This window comes from Callospermophilus lateralis, chromosome 9, assembly GCF_048772815.1.
Source record: "Callospermophilus lateralis isolate mCalLat2 chromosome 9, mCalLat2.hap1, whole genome shotgun sequence".
In the NCBI taxonomy this organism is placed as follows: Eukaryota; Metazoa; Chordata; class Mammalia; order Rodentia; family Sciuridae; genus Callospermophilus; species Callospermophilus lateralis.
Genome location: NC_135313.1, coordinates 53,099,561 through 53,119,448, shown reverse-complemented (window position 1 = coordinate 53,119,448; position 19,888 = coordinate 53,099,561). Strand labels below are relative to the sequence as shown.

Here is a 19,888-nt window from a genome sequence, read left to right as displayed (position 1 = left end):
GATGTCTTGATTTGATGCAATATACACTTCATCTTTTTAATGGGCTTACCAATTGGATCAGCAACTTTGACAAAGGGTGTGGCTGCGCTTGGTTTTCCAACTCCAATTCGGTTTTGGGCTCTGACGCGGAAACTGTACTCCTGTCCTTCCACCACATCAGTGACAGTTGCAGACAGGTCTTCGGCTCTTACAGTCATGGCAGTGTCCCACCTTATAGAAGTCTTATCCCTTAATTCAATGACATAGTTTGTGATCTCAGCACCTCCATCATACTCTGGTGGTTCCCACGTCAGTGAGACACCGAATCTGTTCACATCAGTGATGGTTACATTCAAAGGAGGGCCTGGAACATCTGGATTTCACCAAAGAAGAAGCAAATGTTGGTTTGGATTGTGTAGGGGATAAAAGCAAAGATGAACTGGTTTGCAGTTTACTTTAAACACTTCTTACCATATTTGCTCCTCGCCTCGACAGGATTGTCCGTTTCCACTGGCTCACCAGTGCCAACTCTGTTTCTTGCACTCACACGGAAAAGATACTCAACTCCTCCTTTCTGTAGGCCTGTGACAGTAAATTCACAACTGTCTGCACGGTCTGTGGCCAGAACCCAGGTCTTTCTCTTGATGTCACGCCTTTCCACAACATAACCTATGATTTTGCTTCCACCATCAGTTAATGGTTCTTCCCAGGCGAGGCTCACTTCACCATCAAATGTTTCTGTCACTTCTAAGTTACGTACTGGCCCAGGAACATCTGAAATTCATATATAAAAGAATTTTTATGGTGTTATCATGGCTTTAGGTTGTGTTTGTGTCAATCAAATCTGAATGACTCAAGGTCTTACCAATAACTTGTAAATTGATGAATCCTTCTGCTTTTCCATGTTTGTTCTGAAGCACAATTTTATACCTTCCCATGTCTCCCTTCTTGGCTTCTAAAATTCTGAAAGAAGTTTGTTCAGCTGTAGTATCAACAGTTTTTGAAGACAAAGGTTCATTTTCCTTAAACCATTCAGCTTCTGCTTTGGGGTAGGCATCATATGGTACCACCATTGTGAGAGGCTGGCCAGCATCAACCACAAGGTCTTGATCAGCTGTCTTGATTTTAGGTGCAGCTAGTGAGAAAGATAACAAGTGAATGTTTTTGAGTTAAATGTTTTTTTTGCAGTTAAATCACAGCATAGCCTTTTTTGTGCATTTATTAACAAATATTGGCAGCATACTCTTGGAGGTACTTCATGGTAACTTTATATTAGAGAACACTGTCTTAGAGTTCTAATAGCTTTTTATTTTCCTCCAAATTATTGGGCTCTGGAGAATAGAGGGTTAAGAATGGTCTAAAAATCATAAAATACCCACTCTTCACCAAAATAATAGAGGATTAAGAATGATATGAAATATGTTTAATTTTTTTGATAAACACTATATGCTTAGTTCAAGATAAACCAGACAAGCTTTTTTTCATATGTATAAAAGATATCCTAATGGCTTTTACATAATGACAACCTATAAGGATACTTTCAGTACAGATCCAGAAGGTTTACAGGGGTTGGAAATTAAAAGAGTATAGGGCTATCTTTAGGTCTGGGAAGATTCTCAGGGTGAAAAGACAATTCTAGGAATTAATGAGTAGCCACTACATTGCCAGCAACTATCCAAGGTTCTGGAATATAAAGATGAATGCCATCCATGTCCTCTTATTCAGCGCACTTGGTAGTAAGAGACATTAAAATAGTTAACATGGGGGGATTGGGGTATAGGTCAGTGGTAGAGTGCTTGCCCTAAGCCTAGGTTTGACCCCCAGTGCAGCACAAAAAAAGAAAAGAAGTTAACATGTGGAGAAGGCTTCCTAGAAATTCAAGGTTCTCTCAAGGATTATTTTATTTAATAATTGTAATGTCTGAAATCTCTGTGTTATCTGTGAAAATATTTTAATATTATCTGTCAGAATATTTTAGAATAAAAGAAAGAGACTTACCTGCCAGTTCAAGTTTAGCTCTGGCTTCTTTGTCTTTGGCAATAAATCGGTATTCACCCTGGTCACGGGGCTTAATATCACAAATCTGTAGCCTATGTATCTTTCCTTCACTCATCATCTGGTGTTTATCACCCTGGACGACAACCATGTTGTTTCGTAGCCACTGGACTTCCACCTTATCTTTGTTGAGTTCAGCGAAAAAGACAACATCAGCACCAGGGGCTTCAAGAATATCTTGAGGAGGCCTGATGATCTCAACTGGGATTTCTGGAAAGTAAATGTAAAATAATTACAAATATGTTTGGATTTTGATTAATAGTTAAAAAAAAAATTGGTCACTAATGTTAGAATTATGTTTTACTTAATACATACCTTCCACAAAAAGTCTGGCTCGAGACTTCCTGTCTTCTACTCCACAAGCATATTCACACTCATCATCCAGCCTGCAGTCTTTTATGATGAGTCTGTGGATACTACCATCTTTTTCAAATTTGTATCTAAAGAAGAGATTCAATGATTGGTTAGCCTGCATAATAATTGCTAACTTGTCGAAAGAGTATTGACAGCTCTAGAAATAGAGAATAAGACCAAGAAATAAGAATAAAGACTAAGAAGACTTTTACGTACTTTTTGCCTTCCTTGATTTCTCTACCATTTCTGTACCATTTTACATTTGCTTTCTCTCTGGAGAGCTGGCAGGAGAAGATGGCATCATCGAACTCGGTGACTGTCTGGTCTTCCAAGTGTTCCACAAATTCTGTCGGGGCTTCTATTATAAGCAGCTCAGCAACAGATTTATCTTGTCCAGCAGTGACAATGTATTCACCCTCATCTGGGAAGCCACAGTCTTTAATGATTAGTGAGTGCTTGTACTTATCAATTCTGTATGATATACGGTTGTCAAAAGCCACTTCTTCTCCATTTTTGGTCCACTTTAGTGTTACATTGAGACGATTAACCTTGCACCAGAATGTCACAGATTTCTTCTCCATTGTTTCAATATCTTTAAGAGGCTCAATAATCCTAAGATCTTCCTCTGTTGTAAGGGATAAGAATAATGTTGATATTGTTTCTATAACAGAAATTGATAGAAAAAAAAATCTCTAAGACCATATGAATAACTTACCTTCTACTATTAGATTGGCTGCACTTTTAACATTTTCACCTCTGTGATTGGTCAGAGACACATTGTAGTTGGCTTGGTCATCTAACCGTGCATCTCTAATTCTGAGGGTGTAGACCAGGTCTTTTTGGAGAATAATGTATTTTGAACTATCAAATATGGCTTCTTCATTTCTGAACCATTTGGCTTTGGCACCTTCGGTATTGACTTCACAGTTGAAGACAACTTCTTGTTGTTCCTTCACACGGGTGTCTTTTAGAGGAACTATTATCCTGAGTTTTTCTGGAAGCAACCAATAAAGACCTTATAATATGAGAAGGACCATTCAAATGTAAACAGATACAAAATTCAACAACAAACTTACCAATTACTGTCAAGTGAGCTGCTGCTCGGGCAGCCCCAACCATGACCACGTAGGTGCCCATATCTTGTAGTGTGGCATCTTTGACAACGAGAATCCTCTTTTTGCCATCTGCAATAATGTCATATTTATCTCCAGGCTCAAGTGTCTTATCATCCCTCTTCCATTGGACTTCAAAGCTTTCCTTTGATATAGTGCAGACAAATTCAGCCTTTTCTCCTTCAAGTATTTCAAGGTTTTGAGGCTTTGAGATAAATTCAGCAGCAAGTTCTAGAAAGACAAAGGCCCAAGATATTAAAAACCCATATACATGTACCTTAAATGTAACAAGTATGAATTGTTGAAAATATGGCGTTATGCATTGTAATTTTCTTACCGTGTACTTTGACTTTGCCGTCAGTTCGAGAACTTGGGAGTCGACAGTTGTAGTTGCCAGCATCATCAAGTTGAGCATTCTGAATAATCAGGATTCTCTTTCTTCCATCAGCGAGTATTTCATATCTTCCTGTTTCAATGATCTCTTCATCCCCTTTGTACCAAATAACTTCTGCCCCGGGTTTGGAGACTTCACAAACCAGCTTTATGGTGTCTGTTTCACTAACTTCAATGTTGGCAAGATTTTTTGTAAAGACAGCTTCTTCCTCTGCAAGACAGAACAAAAAAAGATTGAGCTCCACTGGAAAGTAGTTTTTGCTAACCATAGATCAACAAAGACAGCCTCCCTCTCACCTAGGACTGTCAGCATGCCAGAAGTTCTTGCTGTCCTTACTTCACAAGAATATTCCGCCTCGTCATTCAAGAGACATTTATTGATGACAAGAATGCGCACTGCTCCCTTAGATATGATGTCATATTTTTTGCCCTTTTTAATTTCAGCACCATCTTTAAACCACTGAACCTGTATTTAAGATAGATTTTTAAAAAAAAAAAAAATCAGTTTTCATGCTGGGTGTTGTTAAGAGGAATTATAATCTTAAGTTTTTCTGAAAGCAACCAACACAACTTTATCATATAACAAAGGATTATGGTGATAGAGATAAATATAATTTAAAAAACAAGAAAAAATTTACTAATTACTATGAAGTGAGTTGCTTTGATACTGTTATCAGTTATTGAAAATAATGAGATCATACAATTTAAAGCCTTAGAGGGCCTTGGCATCACACAGACCAACTCCTTTGATGTGTAAACTGAGACTCGGAGGATCTTGCCTGTGGTAGTTAATGGCAAGAAGAAGTACTTAGTTGTGACATTAAACTGCTGATATTGGATTGTTTTTTTATCTAAGAAAACAGCAATTCTCTAAGATCCAAAATAATAATCTTTAAATCTCTTGATTGTGAGTCCAGTGTTTTTCAAGCAATAGTGAATGAATAATACTAAAAAGAACAATTAAGTATATGTTTCATGCTAAATAATCTTTAAAAGTAAAGTGATGGTCAGGGAAAATTTGACTAATTTCTTTTTCCATTTTGACGAGACCAAAAGCAAACATAATATTACACAGGATAACAGGTGTATAATCACATACCTTGGCATTTTCTCGGGAAATTTCACACTCAAACCGAGCCATTTCCTTTTCTTTAACTTGAAGATCAGTGAGTGGTCTTAAGAATTCCACATGAGGAGCTGTAAAAGAATGTCATCACGATTAATAACAAGGTTTCTGGAAATTTGTTCTGACCTTACTATGGAAGAGACTTAAAAAAAAAAAAGTCTTGGGCAAGGCCTTTGCATCTTAATAGGCTACTACAACTAACTTTGAAATCAGTTGGAGTTGCTTTTCAGACAAGATGCTTTGCTTTTGTATCTTTTTTTTTTTTTTTTTTGCTTTTGTATTTTTTTTTTTTGTATCTCTGTAGTTTACATAAGACATGTGTCATACTATATGTCCATTTTTTAAAGGACAACTGAAAAAAAAATCTTCATTGATACTATGCCAGATTTGAAAGACATACCGGTAGAAAAGAAATGTTTTCTTATTTAAGGCAACCAGCATACTTTTTGAGAAATTAGTAGAAATCAGTGGTAATACAGCTTGAAGCACTATGATCAGCTAAGAGGCATTAGTAACTGAAAATCCCATATATCCAGCATTTTTTTTTTTTAACTTGGCTTAAAAGATGTCACATGTAAGTCAGGCAAAAAATCTAGTAGTACGATGAATAGTGTGTTGTGTATGGGAGAGTTATTTGGCATTTTATATCTGTTGTTTCATTTTTCTCCAGAATTCATTTAAGTGCTATATAAGGCGGACAGCTGCCTTCTTGCCCTTCCTTCTTTCAGATCTCCTTGTGAGTCCTTTCCAAGATGACCTTTCTTGCTCAGAGAGATCCTGGGACAAATGTTGGCTGATGGGCTTGAAGATATGCCATTGCAGCTGGGTCTTCTTGGAGTGGAGACAGATGACAAGGGGAAGAAGGAAACCCAAGAAGCTACTCTGACTTAAGCTAAAGCAGAGCAACCATGAAATGGAAAGAATAGCACAGTAGAAGATGCACGAAGCACAACCAAAGGCACTAGGTTGTAGCTGTTGACCGACAAGAAGCAATTAAACTAAACAAATATTGTGTAAAAGTATGCACTAAAAAAATGTAATGCCTGGGCTAATGAATAAATGAAGCAAATGAGTGAGCTTGTGGCATTCTGAAAAAAGATGCTATTTTTCACCAAGGCAAGAAATAATGCTAGAGCTCTTCATTCAAAGAATCAAAGACATGTTCCATCTTCTCATCCATTCTTATTCTCAGAGGTTCAATCATATGAATGGGCTTTGTCACATTATAATTCCAAACATGCTTCTATTCAAAATGAAATTTCATGCTCATTCTTTTTATTTATTCCCCATGCCTGAAAATGCATTTTCCTTCCACATGGAAATTACTTTCATTTTCTTAAAATCAGGGGTCTCTAACTTTTCTTTTGCATTCAGTTTGGCCTCAGCCATATCAGAATATTCATATAACAGGCTTAAAGAGTGCATCTGCTCACTACCCTGAGAGAAAAGCAGCTTAGCAAAAAGTGATGGATGTTTCATAAGAGCAGATACAGCATACAGACTTAAAAAAAATAAATAAAGGATCAAATTAGTTCAGTATCAATATTATAAATTGCCAAGAAATGGGATCAAGCCAAGAAGGGCATGCAACAAGTGTTTTTGCTGTTGCTGTTGCTGTTACAAAGAGTTGCAAATGACAAATCCTGTGTAAGAATACTTACGCACGACATTCAGGTTACAGGAAGTCTTAAAATCCTTAGCATCACAAGTGTATGTTTTGATATCCTCTGGGGTACAGCCATGTATAATAAGTTTTCTGACCCTGCCATCAGCAACAATTTCATACTTCTTGTTTTTGAGGATTTCTGTTCCATTTTTGAACCATTTCACCTTAGCATTTTCTCTGGATACTTCACACTCCAGTACTGCTGTGGCTTCCTCTTCGACAGTCTGGTCCTCAAGAGGCTTAGTGAATTCAACTGGGGGTTCTGAAAGAATCATATTTATTAGCCAGAGAATTTTCCCTTCCTTCTTCAAGAGTTTTAGAACCTCCACAACTTTCCTCTGGCATCTCCAGGGCTTTTTCTCTTTTAAGTTTGTTCGTTTGTAAGTTTTGACCGCACTCAGATATTTTCCTCCAATAATGATGTTTTATCATTAATTGTAACAGAGGAAAATCATTTTTTTAAAAAAAGTAACATCAAGGAAATAATAGCCAACTCTTGATTAATAAAGCAATGGATACCTAGTTTGATTATAATTTTTCCTCCATCTGTTTGTTGAACTCAAATGTGAAATTAAAAAATAGGGACAGAAACAGGTAGCAAAACCTATGTAATCCATTTTTTTTCTTTTTCTTTTTCTAATGGTACTGGGGATTAAAGTCAGGGCCTCACACATGAACATTTTACCTTTGAGGCACATCCCCAGACCTTTTAATTTTTTTCAGAAAGAGGCTAGCTAAGTTGCTGAGGCTGGCCTTGAATTTGCAATTTTTCTGCTTCAGCCTCCCAAACAGCTGGGATTCCAGGTGTACACTACCACTCCAAGCCATACTAGTCAATTTTGAAATTTTTTAAAAAAGGAGTCTGTGATGTGTTTTGTTAGGCTAAAAGGTAACAAGACTTTTGCATATTTTAATGATCTATGGTACTCATTATAAGAAGACAATTGAGAGTTGGCATTATTTACAAGACTCCTGCAGTATAGATTCATTTCAAAATAAGCCTTATAATTACCTTTCACAAAGAGATTGGCTTGAGTTTTAAAATCCTTTGCAGTTAGTTGGACTTCACCAGCATCTTCTAACTTGACATCCCTCAGGGTAAGTGTATGAACTCTTCCTTCTGAACGTGGGACCACCTAGGTGGTTTTTCAGAAAAGTGCAGTATAAGAAGACACGAAATGTCAATACTTTATACAGAATCATTTTACTCATTTAGATAAATGGTTTAAAATAGTGACCCAAGTTGTTTTATAATCATCTCTGTAGCACATATGTATTTAAAAATGATTTTACCTAATAGTTTTGAAGCCTTTAAGACTTTCATAGTTATCTTTATATGATTACTATAATTACCTTAGTAATTGAGAACAGCCAAGAAACAAAATAAACAACAACAGAATCATAGGGAATGGTAACTAAGATATGGTCTAGGAATACAGCTATTTATTTAAGGATATGGTGTTGGAAAAATTATTAATGACATTTCAATATAAATTTTGAACATAAATTTTCAATGGCAACTTATGTCTACTTAAAAAAGTGTCTCGGTCTCTAACCCATGCAGATACATATTTTATTGATTTACACATTGCTGTATTATCTGAATTCTTCTGAGGCTACTCTAGAATATTCTCTGCTTCCAAGTATATAGCTCATAATGGTTTTCAATAAATAGTTCATATACAATGTAGTTTTTATCTTTACTATGTTAAAAGAAGGAAAACATATCTTTAAAAAAAACAATAAAATTAATGCCAAAGATCTTGTGGTAAATTATGTCAGGGCAATATTAGATGTTATGCTTTTAAAATATTAACTTATTAACTATACTGCTTTAATGCAGTAGGCATAATAACTGACCAAACTATTAAAGTTTAAATACAAAATTATCAAATGTCTATTAAGACTTAGTTTTTTCCAAGTAGCCAAAAGCAAATAGTCAAAACAAAACAAAATAGTCAAAAACAAAACAAAACCCCCCAAAAGACAAACAAACAAACAAAAATAGTTTATTAATATCTTATTTCTAAAATTTCCTCTTCCTATGGCCTATTTCTATAACCTGTTTTTGTTTGTTTTGTTGTTGAAGTTTTCTATACTAAAGACTTTGCAGAAAGCTAAAATTAAAGGCCTGAATTGACTAGAACAAGTTTATTCTAATAGATATAATTTAAATACACCTGAAAAATGTCACAAATCATTTATTACTTCACGGTTGATATTTCTTAACATTTAAGTAATGTTAAGAGTAAGTTCATAAAAAAGATGATATATTTTGAGAAGCTAGAGTAAGGATTAAAATTCCTATGCAAAGGAAAAATAGGAGTGAACCCTCTAGAATTATAGTAAACTGATCCTAACTTCAGAAAAAGCTTTACCGGATGTGATATCATTATTATTATTATTATCATTATTTTTTTGGTGGGGGCGGATTACTGGGGATTGAACTCAGGGGCATTCAACCTCTGAGCCACACCCCCAGCCCTATTTTCTATTTTATTTAAAGACAGGGTCTCACTGAATTGCTTAGTACAGTGCTTTTTATTGAAACTGGCTTTGAACTTGCCATCCTCCTGGCTCAGCCTCCCAAGCCACTGGAGGAGATATTATTTTTGAGTACAAGAAATATGAATAAGATTTTTAAAAATTTAAATAGTGCAGTTTTTATCAGAACTGAAACTGATTTTTTCCAAAAGATCTTTTAGTGAAAAACTATTCATTTGATCAAAAGATATTTAGTAACAGAAGAATAATTCCAATTATCTATCCTTAAGCAATTTCAAAAATTTACAGATCTCAAAAAAAATCATGAAAAATCCATCACTTCTTGACTGATAAACATGAAATTATTTAAATACACTTAACAGGAAAAATTTTACATTTTAAAATTGTACATTTTAAAAGCAAACTTGAAGGTGGAGATGCTCTATCACCCAAATCAGTATTTAAGATTTTGCTGTAAATAAAGTGTTCTGCAAATTAATTCTCATGCTACAGTTGGAATGTACTGCTGATTTTCCTAGATAGTTAAAAGAGACCAACTGGTCATCACTTCATGACAGGCAGAATTTATCCACCGGATCAGTATTATTGAACTACCCTTTAGTCACTTCTGTAGATTACTAGTTTTTTTCTGTTTGTTTGAGGCATTTGTTCAAAGGTACTATCTTCCACTATTTCAATCTGATTCTTGTTAAATTGAATCCTCTTTTAATTTTTAAGTCTGTATTGAATCCCTGGTACACACTTATTATTTCTGAAATACTGGGGGGGGGGGCGGTGTCATATAACAATGTACTATCCTGTGCTCTTTCTAAACCATGCTGGACATTTTCTGTATATTTAATTTCAAGAATTCAAAATTAATGGTGAATTATCAAAATAATTTAAACACGTGCATTGTTTTTGGAGGAGGAGTATAAAATACACAGGTCAATTTAGGCAAATTGTACTTGTGGACCTATCTAAATAATTGCCTCAGTTTTTAATTATTAAAACCTAACCATGGGAGCTGGTTATTTACCGAAACTTCTTAAAGTATACTTGTTAATATGTGTGGATAATCACAACACCCTTCTTTCTTGTCAATGCCACCAGTTGTACTTTAAATAGTTGCATTCCAGAATTTCCACAGTCAAAGCACTTGAGGGTTAAAAATAGCTTTGGAGACAGGCTCAAAGAGCAAATCTGCTCAGAAGTTATCTCAACTGCTTGATCAACTGCCTCAAATGGAATTCCAGTCTTCTCCTCTAATCCCCTTATATGCAGAATACTAGATAGCATAAAGAGAATTAGTCTTAAAACCTAATGTGTGCTACTGTTACAAAAGCCTTTTTGATGTTTCTTGTCTTCTATTTAATCAAATAAAGTAGCACTGCTAGCTAATAAGCGTTTGCCTCTTCTTCACAAAAATTAAAATATGATTCTCCCTTAAATATTTATTTCTATTTCAATAAATATCTTATCAAGTTAAATTCAATCAAAATCTGAAAAATCTGCCTTACAGCTTCAGTCGAAACCAGGCTAGAGGAGGGACAGAAGAAAAGGCAGGGAAGGAGACATTAGAAAGAGCAAAGAATAAGAAACATGTGAGTAAAGGCAGAAAAATCAGAGTGAGAAAGCAAGGATAAGGCAAGGCGACCATGTGCCTGCTTCTTACCTTATCGCTGGGCTCTAGTTTCTTCCCTTTGAGGTACCATTCCACCGGGATATCTTCATAAGAGAGCTCGCAGTCAAAGGTGGCTGTTTCTCCTGCAGTCACTGTGACATCCTTTAGAGGCCTCAGAAGACCAATTACTCGTGCTTTGCGGGAGGAAAGAAAAAGTTTTGCATTACTCATTTTGTAATTCCAAGAGGATAAATTGGAATTAGTTATTAACCTCCATGGTTGTTTTGTTCAAGAAGGAAAAAGCCACAAGACTGGCCACACTTTTGACTCCCATGTGAAATGTGGCCTTGTGGTGTGGAGAAGGGGAGAGCTGGAGACTGGAGAGCGGGTATTTGTAGGGCCCTTTCTCTGGGATGTACAAGGTCAGCAAGAAATCTGCTCTGCATCTGTTTCTCTGCCAGGCGTCAAGTTCCTCTCGCTACATAAGGTATGTGACTTCCAAAATAACTAAGACTCTGATTGGGAGAGGACAGGGGGCCCTCAGTCACATTGCCTGTTTGTTTCCATCAACCACTCTGCACCTTCCCAAAATGTAAGCCTAATGCTCCTTGCCTTCTTTCTTGAGCCTGAAATGCCCACACAGCAAAGATTTTCTTTATGGCGCTATATTTGTACAGCCATTGGAGGGATGTGTTCTGAGTTAAAGCCAATGGTTCAGAGTTAGATTCTTACTGTATGTTTATGTACTTGAATGAAAAGGATTACGAGAGTTGGAAATCTGAGTTGCTAACTTTTCTTTTGCTCCAATGACAAGATCAATGAAATTTTTGAAATTTTAGAATTGGAACCACTTTTATGTTAGTATGTTGAAGAAGTAAATACAAGAAAGGCAGTTTTTGTACTTTAGTGATATTTTTGAGATAATAATTACAATCAATTTCATATGCGTTCATTTTCCAAAAAAGTGTATATTTAATTTTCAGCCAAAAAAATTTAACACTTACGTTTAACTCGGAGGTGGGCACTAGATTTAACATTGGCAGCTTGGAAATCCACCCCACCAGTCTGGTCCAGGCGACAGTTGTGCAAAATAAGAGAGTGTATTTTGCCTTCTTCCTTAATTTCACAATCCTGTACGAAAACAGAGAAAACCATTTCATTGTAAATAATTTTGAGATTTTTCTCTAAGGGTAGAATACCATAATTAAAAGAATGCTACAAATAGATGGAGAGATTTTATATATTTATACAAATACATATTTATGTATATTTATTATATTTATTGAATATGCACTTATGTATCTACTGTTAGAGAAATAAGGGTTACAGGTCTTACCAGGAAAGCAACATTTTTTTTTTAACTGTATAATTTTGAACCAACTAGCAACATCACAGAATTCAAACAACTTATATTGTGTAAAGGTGATGGAGCCCAAAGACTCTCTGTTTGGCTTAGAGTCTGATACAGAATCCCATGCCATGTTTTAAATGTCCTCCATGCACTCTGACGTTTCCCCTGTCCTTTTTGATTTCACACAGCAACTCTGGGTGTTGACAAGTTCAGAAATAGCCTTACAGGTGTCTGGAGCAGTGCCTCTCCCTTGAGTTTCCAGTTGGCATGAATGTCATCTTCAGAGATTTCAGTCTCAAAGCGGGCCGTCTCAGTCTCCATCACCTCCACACTGTGCAGGGGTCGCACCAGTTTAATTTCCCGATCTGGAAAAGTGAAGGGTCAGCATGTGCCATTATCCTCTGCAGAAATAACCCAACGGCGTCAAGAGTGAAACTCATGGAAATTTCCTTACCCTCAATGTCAAGCTTCCCAGAGGTCTGATCTGTCCCACAGTCACAGGTATACTGCCCAATATCTGATTTCAAGGCTTTCTTTAGGATTAACATGCGCTTTTTGCCATCTGCCTTAATAACAACATTTTTAGATGGCTTTATTTCCTTTCCATCTTTAAACCATTTAACTGGTGCATCTGCTTTGCTAATTTCACACTGAAGAATTACTTCATCCTTCTCCACACCAGTGTAATCTTGAAGCTTTCCTGTAAAGTATGGATCTCCCTCTGCAAGGAAAGCATAAGAGAAAAATAAAATCTTTGTTAACCAACTAGAGAAATGATTTTCTTTTGGAGAGCTAAGAGGTAGGTCATAAAGTTCTAAGTATATTTTAAAATTGTATCAGATATTCAATCATGTTTAGGTTCAAAGTTCTCTAAATATTAGAATGAAAATTAGTGCATGGGATTTGTCAAAATCTAAACCATCTGTATTATATTTTCTAATAGGTTCTAGTAGTTCAAGAGACACTATGCAGCTTAGCTTCAATATAATTTTGTATTCCTTATTTGGCTAAATTTCTCATTTCTTAGAAACTCTATTATGTCTCATTTGCTTTTAAGCTTTCAGATTCATCTTATTTGTTTTCTTAATCTATTAATAGCTTGCCTTCATAATATCAATATTTATTAGACTTTATATTTAATCTTCTTGGTATTAAGGAACCAAGAAAAAAATAAAGCTTATCAAGGTAAATTCTGTTTCTGTGTCTTATTAGAAATTTGAAAAACATTTCTGTGAAGTAATTTGATTAAATAAGGAGATATAAAAATATTTGCTATCTTAATTTTAAACACGACATCTTAATAAGAGTTTTGTTTAATTTTTTTTTTAGTTGTAGATGGACACAATACCTTTATTTTATTTGTTTATTTATATGTGGTGCTGAGGATCAAACCCAGGGTCTCACACGTGTAAGGCAAGCACTCTACCACTGAGCTACAACCCCAGTCCCTAATCACAAATTTTAATTCTAACTCTAAATGGCTATTCTGTGGGCCTGCAATAAAATCTTCATTAAAGTCCTCTGATACCTTTTAGGTAACAGTATTTTAGACACAACCTCATAACGTGGGTGACAGTTTCTTAAGGGCCAGGACTGCTTTCATTTATCATACACACAGAAGACTATCTATTGAGTGGAATTAATTTTACAATAGTACCCACCAAGCACAGTGAGTTTAGCTTCTGAACTTATTCCCATAGCTTCTACTTTAATTTGGGAGGTGTCATCCATACACAGGTCTTTGAACGTGATGGAGTGCATCTTCCCCTCATCGTGCATTGAAACCAACTTGCTGGTATGTAAGCGCTGGTCGTTCTTGAACCAGCTAACTGGGATGTTGTCATGGGATAGCTCCACTGTGAACACAGCACTTTCCCTCTCTTTGGCTGTCACATCCTTGAGAGGGGTAAGGAATTTGAGCCGGATTCCTATCAAAGAAAAAAAAAACACCTCATTAATTCTAACACTTTAACAAGGAACTATAAATACAAAGACAAAAAAAATCACGTTGGGGTGGCCTAGCTGATAAAAACATTTACCTTCAATGATCAGTTTGCCACTTGTGCGTTTATCTTCAGCCTCAAACATGTATTTTGCTTCATCTTCAAAAGCAGCCGACTTGATCACCATCGAATGCCTTGTGCCATCTTTTATAAGCTCAAATTTGTCATCACCTGTGATTTCCTGGGTTCCTTTCAACCACCGGTAAGTTTTCGGCTCCCTGGATACTTCACACTCGAACTTAGCCTCGTCCTTCTCAAAGACTTTAACGTCACTGAGAGGTGTTATGAAGATGAGGGGCAGCTCTGGAGGAAGAAGATGGTGTGTATCAAGTCAGAATGCTCCCATTCGTGACCTTGATGAACTAGGGTCTTAAAAGGAAGTCTTGAAAAGACAGAAAGGTGCCTTCGGGGTGGGCTTACCTTTCACTTTCAGATTGGCTGCAGATTTAGCATTGGCCGCCTGGAAGGAAACCTCTCCGGTCATATCCAGCTGGCAGTTATAAAGGACGAGAACATGCTTCTTCCCATCTTCAATGATTTCACAGTCCTGTTTAGAGTGAGAGTTTGGAGAAAGAATGTTATTCACATGAGTGAATAAGTCTCTGCAAATCACCAAGTCTTCCCCTTCTAAACAACAGAGCCACCCCCTCCTGCCTCATCAGCTGGGACTTACAGGGGAAGCCGTCAAAGGCTCTCCCTTCAACTTCCACTGGCCATGGACATCTGGCTCGGAAAGCTCAATTTCAAAGCGGGCTGTTTCACCAACAAACACTTCTACTCCGTACAGCGGCTTTTCCACTTTGATCAGTCGAGCTGAAAGTACGCAAAGTTCTATTAGTGAGGCTGAACGAATCAATAGCAGCTTTGGAAATGGTGAATTTGCGGTCTCAGGGCAACTCACCCTCCACAGTAACGTTGGCCTTGGTTGTGTCTGTGCCACAGTCACACACATATTCGCCCTTATCTTTAAGTTCTGCCTTTTTGATCTTCAAGATGCGACGCAGCCCATCGGACTTGATGGAATGCTTGGGAGAGGGTGTGATCTCTTCACCGTCCTTGAACCATTTCACCGGCACATCTTTGCTCACCTCGCACTTCAGGATGATCTCATCTTTCTCAACTCCAGTTTTGTCGTGTAATTTCACAGTGAAGTAGGGATCAGCCTCTGTCAAAGTCAGTTAGCATATGGTCAGAAGCAACGTGAAAACCAAAATTCATCCAAGAACAACAGGTCTAAAGTGCTTAATTACCATCCCTCCCACCATTCAGGAACTGTCCAGGTGCAACGGGTGCACTTACCTAGGACCTTCAGATGGGCTGTGGAGCTCAGGTTCTTGACTTGAGCTTTTATCTGTGATATATCGTCCAGCGTCACCTCCCTCATTTCCAGTTTATGAGTCTTGCCTTCAGAAGACATGAGCACCGTTCTGGTGGTGTGCAGCTTGACGTCATTTTTGAACCAAACTACATGCATTTTCTCATGAGAAAGCTCACAGACAAAAGTTGCTGTTTCACCCTCTTTCACTGTCTGATCTTCGAGAGGTGATATGAATTTCAGTCTTATACCTGCAGTGCAAGCATGGATAATATGTTCAGAGACACAATTTACTACAGAAAGATTCCACTCTAACCTGCCTGGGTAAAAGGGACCCATTTCATTTCATTTCATTTCATATGACACTAATTCTTTTTAAGTGGAGCTGTTTTCCATTGAAAAATTTAAGGTTTTTTTTTGGGGGGGGTTGTGGTTTTCTTAATGTGTGTGTGTAGGGGGGTGTCACTGTGAAAGTAAAGTAGTGGTTCTGATTATTGGTTTTAGAACTTGGGTTCTATCTTTAAAGTAATATATGTGTGTAAAGTAATATATGTGTTTCTGACGTGGACACAAATAATGAGACAAATTCCGTCCATGGGATGTTATGGTCAGATCTCATCAGCTCTTACCTGTAACAAACAACTGTGCTGAGGACTTCTTGCCCTCCACCTCTGCGGTATAGACCCCTTCGTCATCAAACTGAGAATCATTGATAACAAGGATGTGCTTCTTTCCATCAGCGATGATATCAAATTTGTCAGATGCCTTGATTATATCAGGTCCTTTAGACCATATAACATTTGCTTCTCGGGTAAGTACACACTCGAATCGAGCCTGTCGCCTTTCTGGAACGGTGACATCCTTCAGGGGCACAGCAAAGTCGAGTTCAATTTCTGAAAGTCAAACATTGAGAATGAGGATTTCCATAATGCAGAGGACCAGGAAATGAAGCCGAGCCGCTCCCTGAGTTCCTAAGGCCTCATACCTTTCACTGTTAGGATGGCGGTTGTATATGCATTCAGTGCCTGGTAGAGGACTTCACCAGCCTGGTCCAGTTTGACTTTGTGCAAAGTTAAGAAGCGCTTCCCACCTTCTGCTTTGATCTCACATGTCTGGAAAACAATAATTTCAGATAGCATTTACATGAGATAAAGTCCCTAGAGGAGAAATGTTTCAGACAGATTTCTATAAAGTTTAAAAAATTACTATTAATGAATGTAAGCCAAACATCTTCTGTCATAAAAATACACAATTTTTTTTCTGACTTGGGCACAAATAATGAGTCAAATTCCATCCCTTGAGACTTTAGAAGCCCAAAGTCATCCCATTATTAAACTAAATCTGAATATTGAACCCAAATACAGAATGTAGTCATTTTATATAACAACTTAAAATGGTAAAGTACTCACAGGCGAGGGCCTCAGAAGTTCTCCCTTCAGCTTCCATTGCCCAGGAACATCTGCCTCTGAGATTTCTGCATCAAAGCTTGCACTTTCTTTCTCATAAATGGTGACATCCTCTATTGGTTTAAGCAGTTCGACCTCACGCTCTGTATTGGTCAGAGACAAAGTAACACATCACTTTAAACCATCTAACAGTGGTTTGCTTTTTTTTTTGGTTTTGGTGTGTTATTTTGCCTTATGCAAACCCAAAATTTATCTTTCAGAATGACAGGTAAAGTTTTTATACCTCCAAGTGTCAGCTTTGCAGGGTATCTTTTCCCTTCAATTTCTACTGCATATTCATCAATGTCTTCTGGCATAGCATTCTTAATTTTGAGGAATAGTTTATTTCCTTCTTTCAGAATCTCAGTCTTTTCAGTTGGTTCCATGGGGATCTCATCATACCCTTTGAACCATTTAATATTTGGAGTGTCCTTTGCTATGTCACAGGTGAAAACAGCTGTCCCCTTGGGTTTCACATGCTGATCTCGTATAGGTTTCACCAGCCAGTCTCTAATGACCTCTGTATGAGAAGGAAATCAGAAAGAAAAATGATTAAGATTTGAGCAATGTAAATGACTTCCTTAGTAAATTTCAGAGATAGAAAAAAATTTCATAAAAGTAGATATCAGTAATCTGCTACAATATGCTGATAGTCTCCCTATTACCAAAGGCATAAGACTTCTGATATTTAGATACTGGGAAACACATTCTTTCTTACATTTTCTTATCATAATAATAAGCTGAACAAAATTTCCTAGGAGTGTACTAACCTACTACTGTTTTTTGTTTTGTTTTTGGAGACCAGGGTCTTACTATGTTTGCCCAGGCTGATCTCGAACTTATATGCTTAAGTGATCCTCCCACCTCAGCCTCCCACGTACTAACCTACTACTTTTACGCAAGATGAACATTCCAGGTTGTTGGCATTTTCCACAGTGACTGTGTAAGTTCCAGCATCGGTATCGTCTGCATCATTGATGGTCAGGGCCCGCATCAAGCCGATGACACCCGGCACAATTCGGCCTGGTTTCTCCACCACAATCTTCCCATCCTTTCTCCAAACCACATCCCGCTCTTTGTTTAACTCGCAGCTCAAATACAATGGCTGTCCTTTGACCACTGTGACTTCCTCCTCCAGTGTTTTCACAAAACGCACAGGAAGTTCTGTGGAAAATTGCAGTATAAATTTGAACATATTCATCATAGTCAGTGAAATAAAACTTTTATTTGGTGAAATGAGATTTTTTTCTAAAGCAACAAGAAAAGTTGCTTATACTAAGGTTTATTGTGCAAAGTTTAATACTGATGATGTTTGGGAGATTGGAACTTACCTTCTACAACAAGCTTAGCTGTGGAGGTCTTTTCTTTATTTCCCAAACGTAGAACACAGGTGTATTCACCAGCATCAGAAAGCTGAACGTCAATGATATGCAGCTTTCTGTCTTTGCCATCTGCAATGAACCTGTGCTTTGGGCTCTCTCGGATATTGCTGCCGTCTTTCATCCAGGTTGTGATTGCAGTGGAGGGGGAGACTAAACACTCAAAGATTGCAGAAGAGCCCACGGACTCAGCTTCTTTCAAGACGATGTCTTTGATTTCTTTCACAAATTTCAATGGCACAGCCTTTAGCTGGTAGGTGAACGGGGCTTCATCAGGAGGTTTCTCCCCACCACTTCCAGGCCTTAACTTTTTCCTTTCAGCTTCTATGGGTGAAGGAGTCTTTTTGGCTACACCTAATTCAGAGTAAAACAAAAAGTTGAATTGGCATGCTGGGATGCCTGCTGGATAAACTAGCCATAAAGCAACTCGGAGTCAAGAACAGAAAACTAAAGACCAGGCAGTTGAAAGATGGATCCAATATATATTGCCTCGTTTCAGATGGGAAAATGAGATGGCGTAAGGAATTCATAAATAATAAACTCATTTCATTTTATCAAGTTTTAATCCTAAGTATAAAATATCCAGACTATTGTCTGATTACTTTAACTGTCATACATAATATCACATGTATGAAAATGTTCTTGTATAGAATGAATCAGATGTAACTTTTCTGTGTTCACATATGAACACAACTGGTGTGACTCCACATCATGTTGGGAAGTTATACTCTACATATGTGTAATATTTCAAAATACATTCCACTTTATGTATAATTAAAAAGAACAAATTAAATGAAAAAAACTTGTACGGTTTATTGTGCTAAAATATAATTGGTTATATACATGACATCCATTTGAGTAATATTAGAGGTAGCTTATTTGAAAAAGAAGACATACTGGCTTTCACAGAATCAATTAGAAATAATAAAGATTGTTGTAAATTTTGAAAATTGTTTTCTCTATTAATGTAAAGTACAGGAATTCAAAGAGTGAAATATTATAGTACAGGTCCTGGGGAATGGAGCTCACCTTTGATGGGACCTTTCGGCTTGGCGGCTTCCTCCTTAGGTGCTTTGGCTTCTGAAATAAAAAGAAGACTCAGCATTTAAACAATTTTCAGACTAATTTCATGCTCAGCAATCAACCACCTGGGATGAGTCATGTTCTATATTATAAATATTGATACATAAAATGAAGTTGTTTCATTTATATGATTTCTATGGAGAATACTTCAATATTTCCAAGAAGGTGTATTCAGAGACTGATGGAACTAAGCTAAATTGCTAACATATTTAGTATTAAAAAATTGTCTCAGGAGTGCCTTTAGTTTCTTTTCATTTATGAAAGGCTTACTGTCAACCTGTGAGGAAGAGTTTTGCTCTTGCCTAGCTATGCAAAGTATTTTACACGTATTTGTATGTATTGATTATGAGAACCAAGGAAATAAGTTTTGTCTGCAATGAATTCATTTAGGGAAAAGGGAAATGGGCCAGAAGTTACCAAAAGCCTCTCTTTTTGTGTTTAAGTTGAGCAGACAAATAAATCCATGGAAGACTAAGGAAATTAGCTCTTTGGCAGTTATTCACTTTTTTCTGAACTATT

The 19,888-nt window shown here is 36.9% G+C and overlaps 1 protein-coding gene across 27 annotated transcripts in view; it reads right to left on the bottom strand.

Annotated features, from left to right (window-relative positions):
- Positions 1-19,888, bottom strand: part of Ttn (titin) — a 265,404-nt gene that overhangs the window by 88,945 nt on the left and 156,571 nt on the right. For all 27 annotated transcript variants that reach the window (XM_076866699.2, XM_076866711.2, XM_076866701.2 and 24 more), the window contains 30 exons: positions 19,316-19,366; positions 18,239-18,640; positions 17,793-18,071; positions 17,152-17,427; positions 16,872-17,011; positions 16,448-16,574; positions 16,092-16,355; positions 15,447-15,713; positions 15,049-15,312; positions 14,821-14,960; positions 14,568-14,694; positions 14,184-14,450; positions 13,806-14,072; positions 12,599-12,865; positions 12,370-12,509; positions 11,798-11,924; positions 10,845-10,987; positions 7,698-7,821; positions 6,681-6,947; positions 4,993-5,090; positions 4,191-4,359; positions 3,838-4,104; positions 3,465-3,731; positions 3,104-3,382; positions 2,605-3,013; positions 2,350-2,474; positions 1,978-2,244; positions 845-1,114; positions 451-753; positions 50-352 (listed from right to left, as the gene is read on the bottom strand). In XM_076866699.2, the coding sequence (XP_076722814.2) occupies positions 50-352; positions 451-753; positions 845-1,114; positions 1,978-2,244; positions 2,350-2,474; positions 2,605-3,013; positions 3,104-3,382; positions 3,465-3,731; positions 3,838-4,104; positions 4,191-4,359; positions 4,993-5,090; positions 6,681-6,947; positions 7,698-7,821; positions 10,845-10,987; positions 11,798-11,924; positions 12,370-12,509; positions 12,599-12,865; positions 13,806-14,072; positions 14,184-14,450; positions 14,568-14,694; positions 14,821-14,960; positions 15,049-15,312; positions 15,447-15,713; positions 16,092-16,355; positions 16,448-16,574; positions 16,872-17,011; positions 17,152-17,427; positions 17,793-18,071; positions 18,239-18,640; positions 19,316-19,366 (6,696 nt within the window). The remainder of the gene's footprint in view (positions 1-49; positions 353-450; positions 754-844; positions 1,115-1,977; positions 2,245-2,349; positions 2,475-2,604; positions 3,014-3,103; positions 3,383-3,464; positions 3,732-3,837; positions 4,105-4,190; positions 4,360-4,992; positions 5,091-6,680; positions 6,948-7,697; positions 7,822-10,844; positions 10,988-11,797; positions 11,925-12,369; positions 12,510-12,598; positions 12,866-13,805; positions 14,073-14,183; positions 14,451-14,567; positions 14,695-14,820; positions 14,961-15,048; positions 15,313-15,446; positions 15,714-16,091; positions 16,356-16,447; positions 16,575-16,871; positions 17,012-17,151; positions 17,428-17,792; positions 18,072-18,238; positions 18,641-19,315; positions 19,367-19,888) is intronic.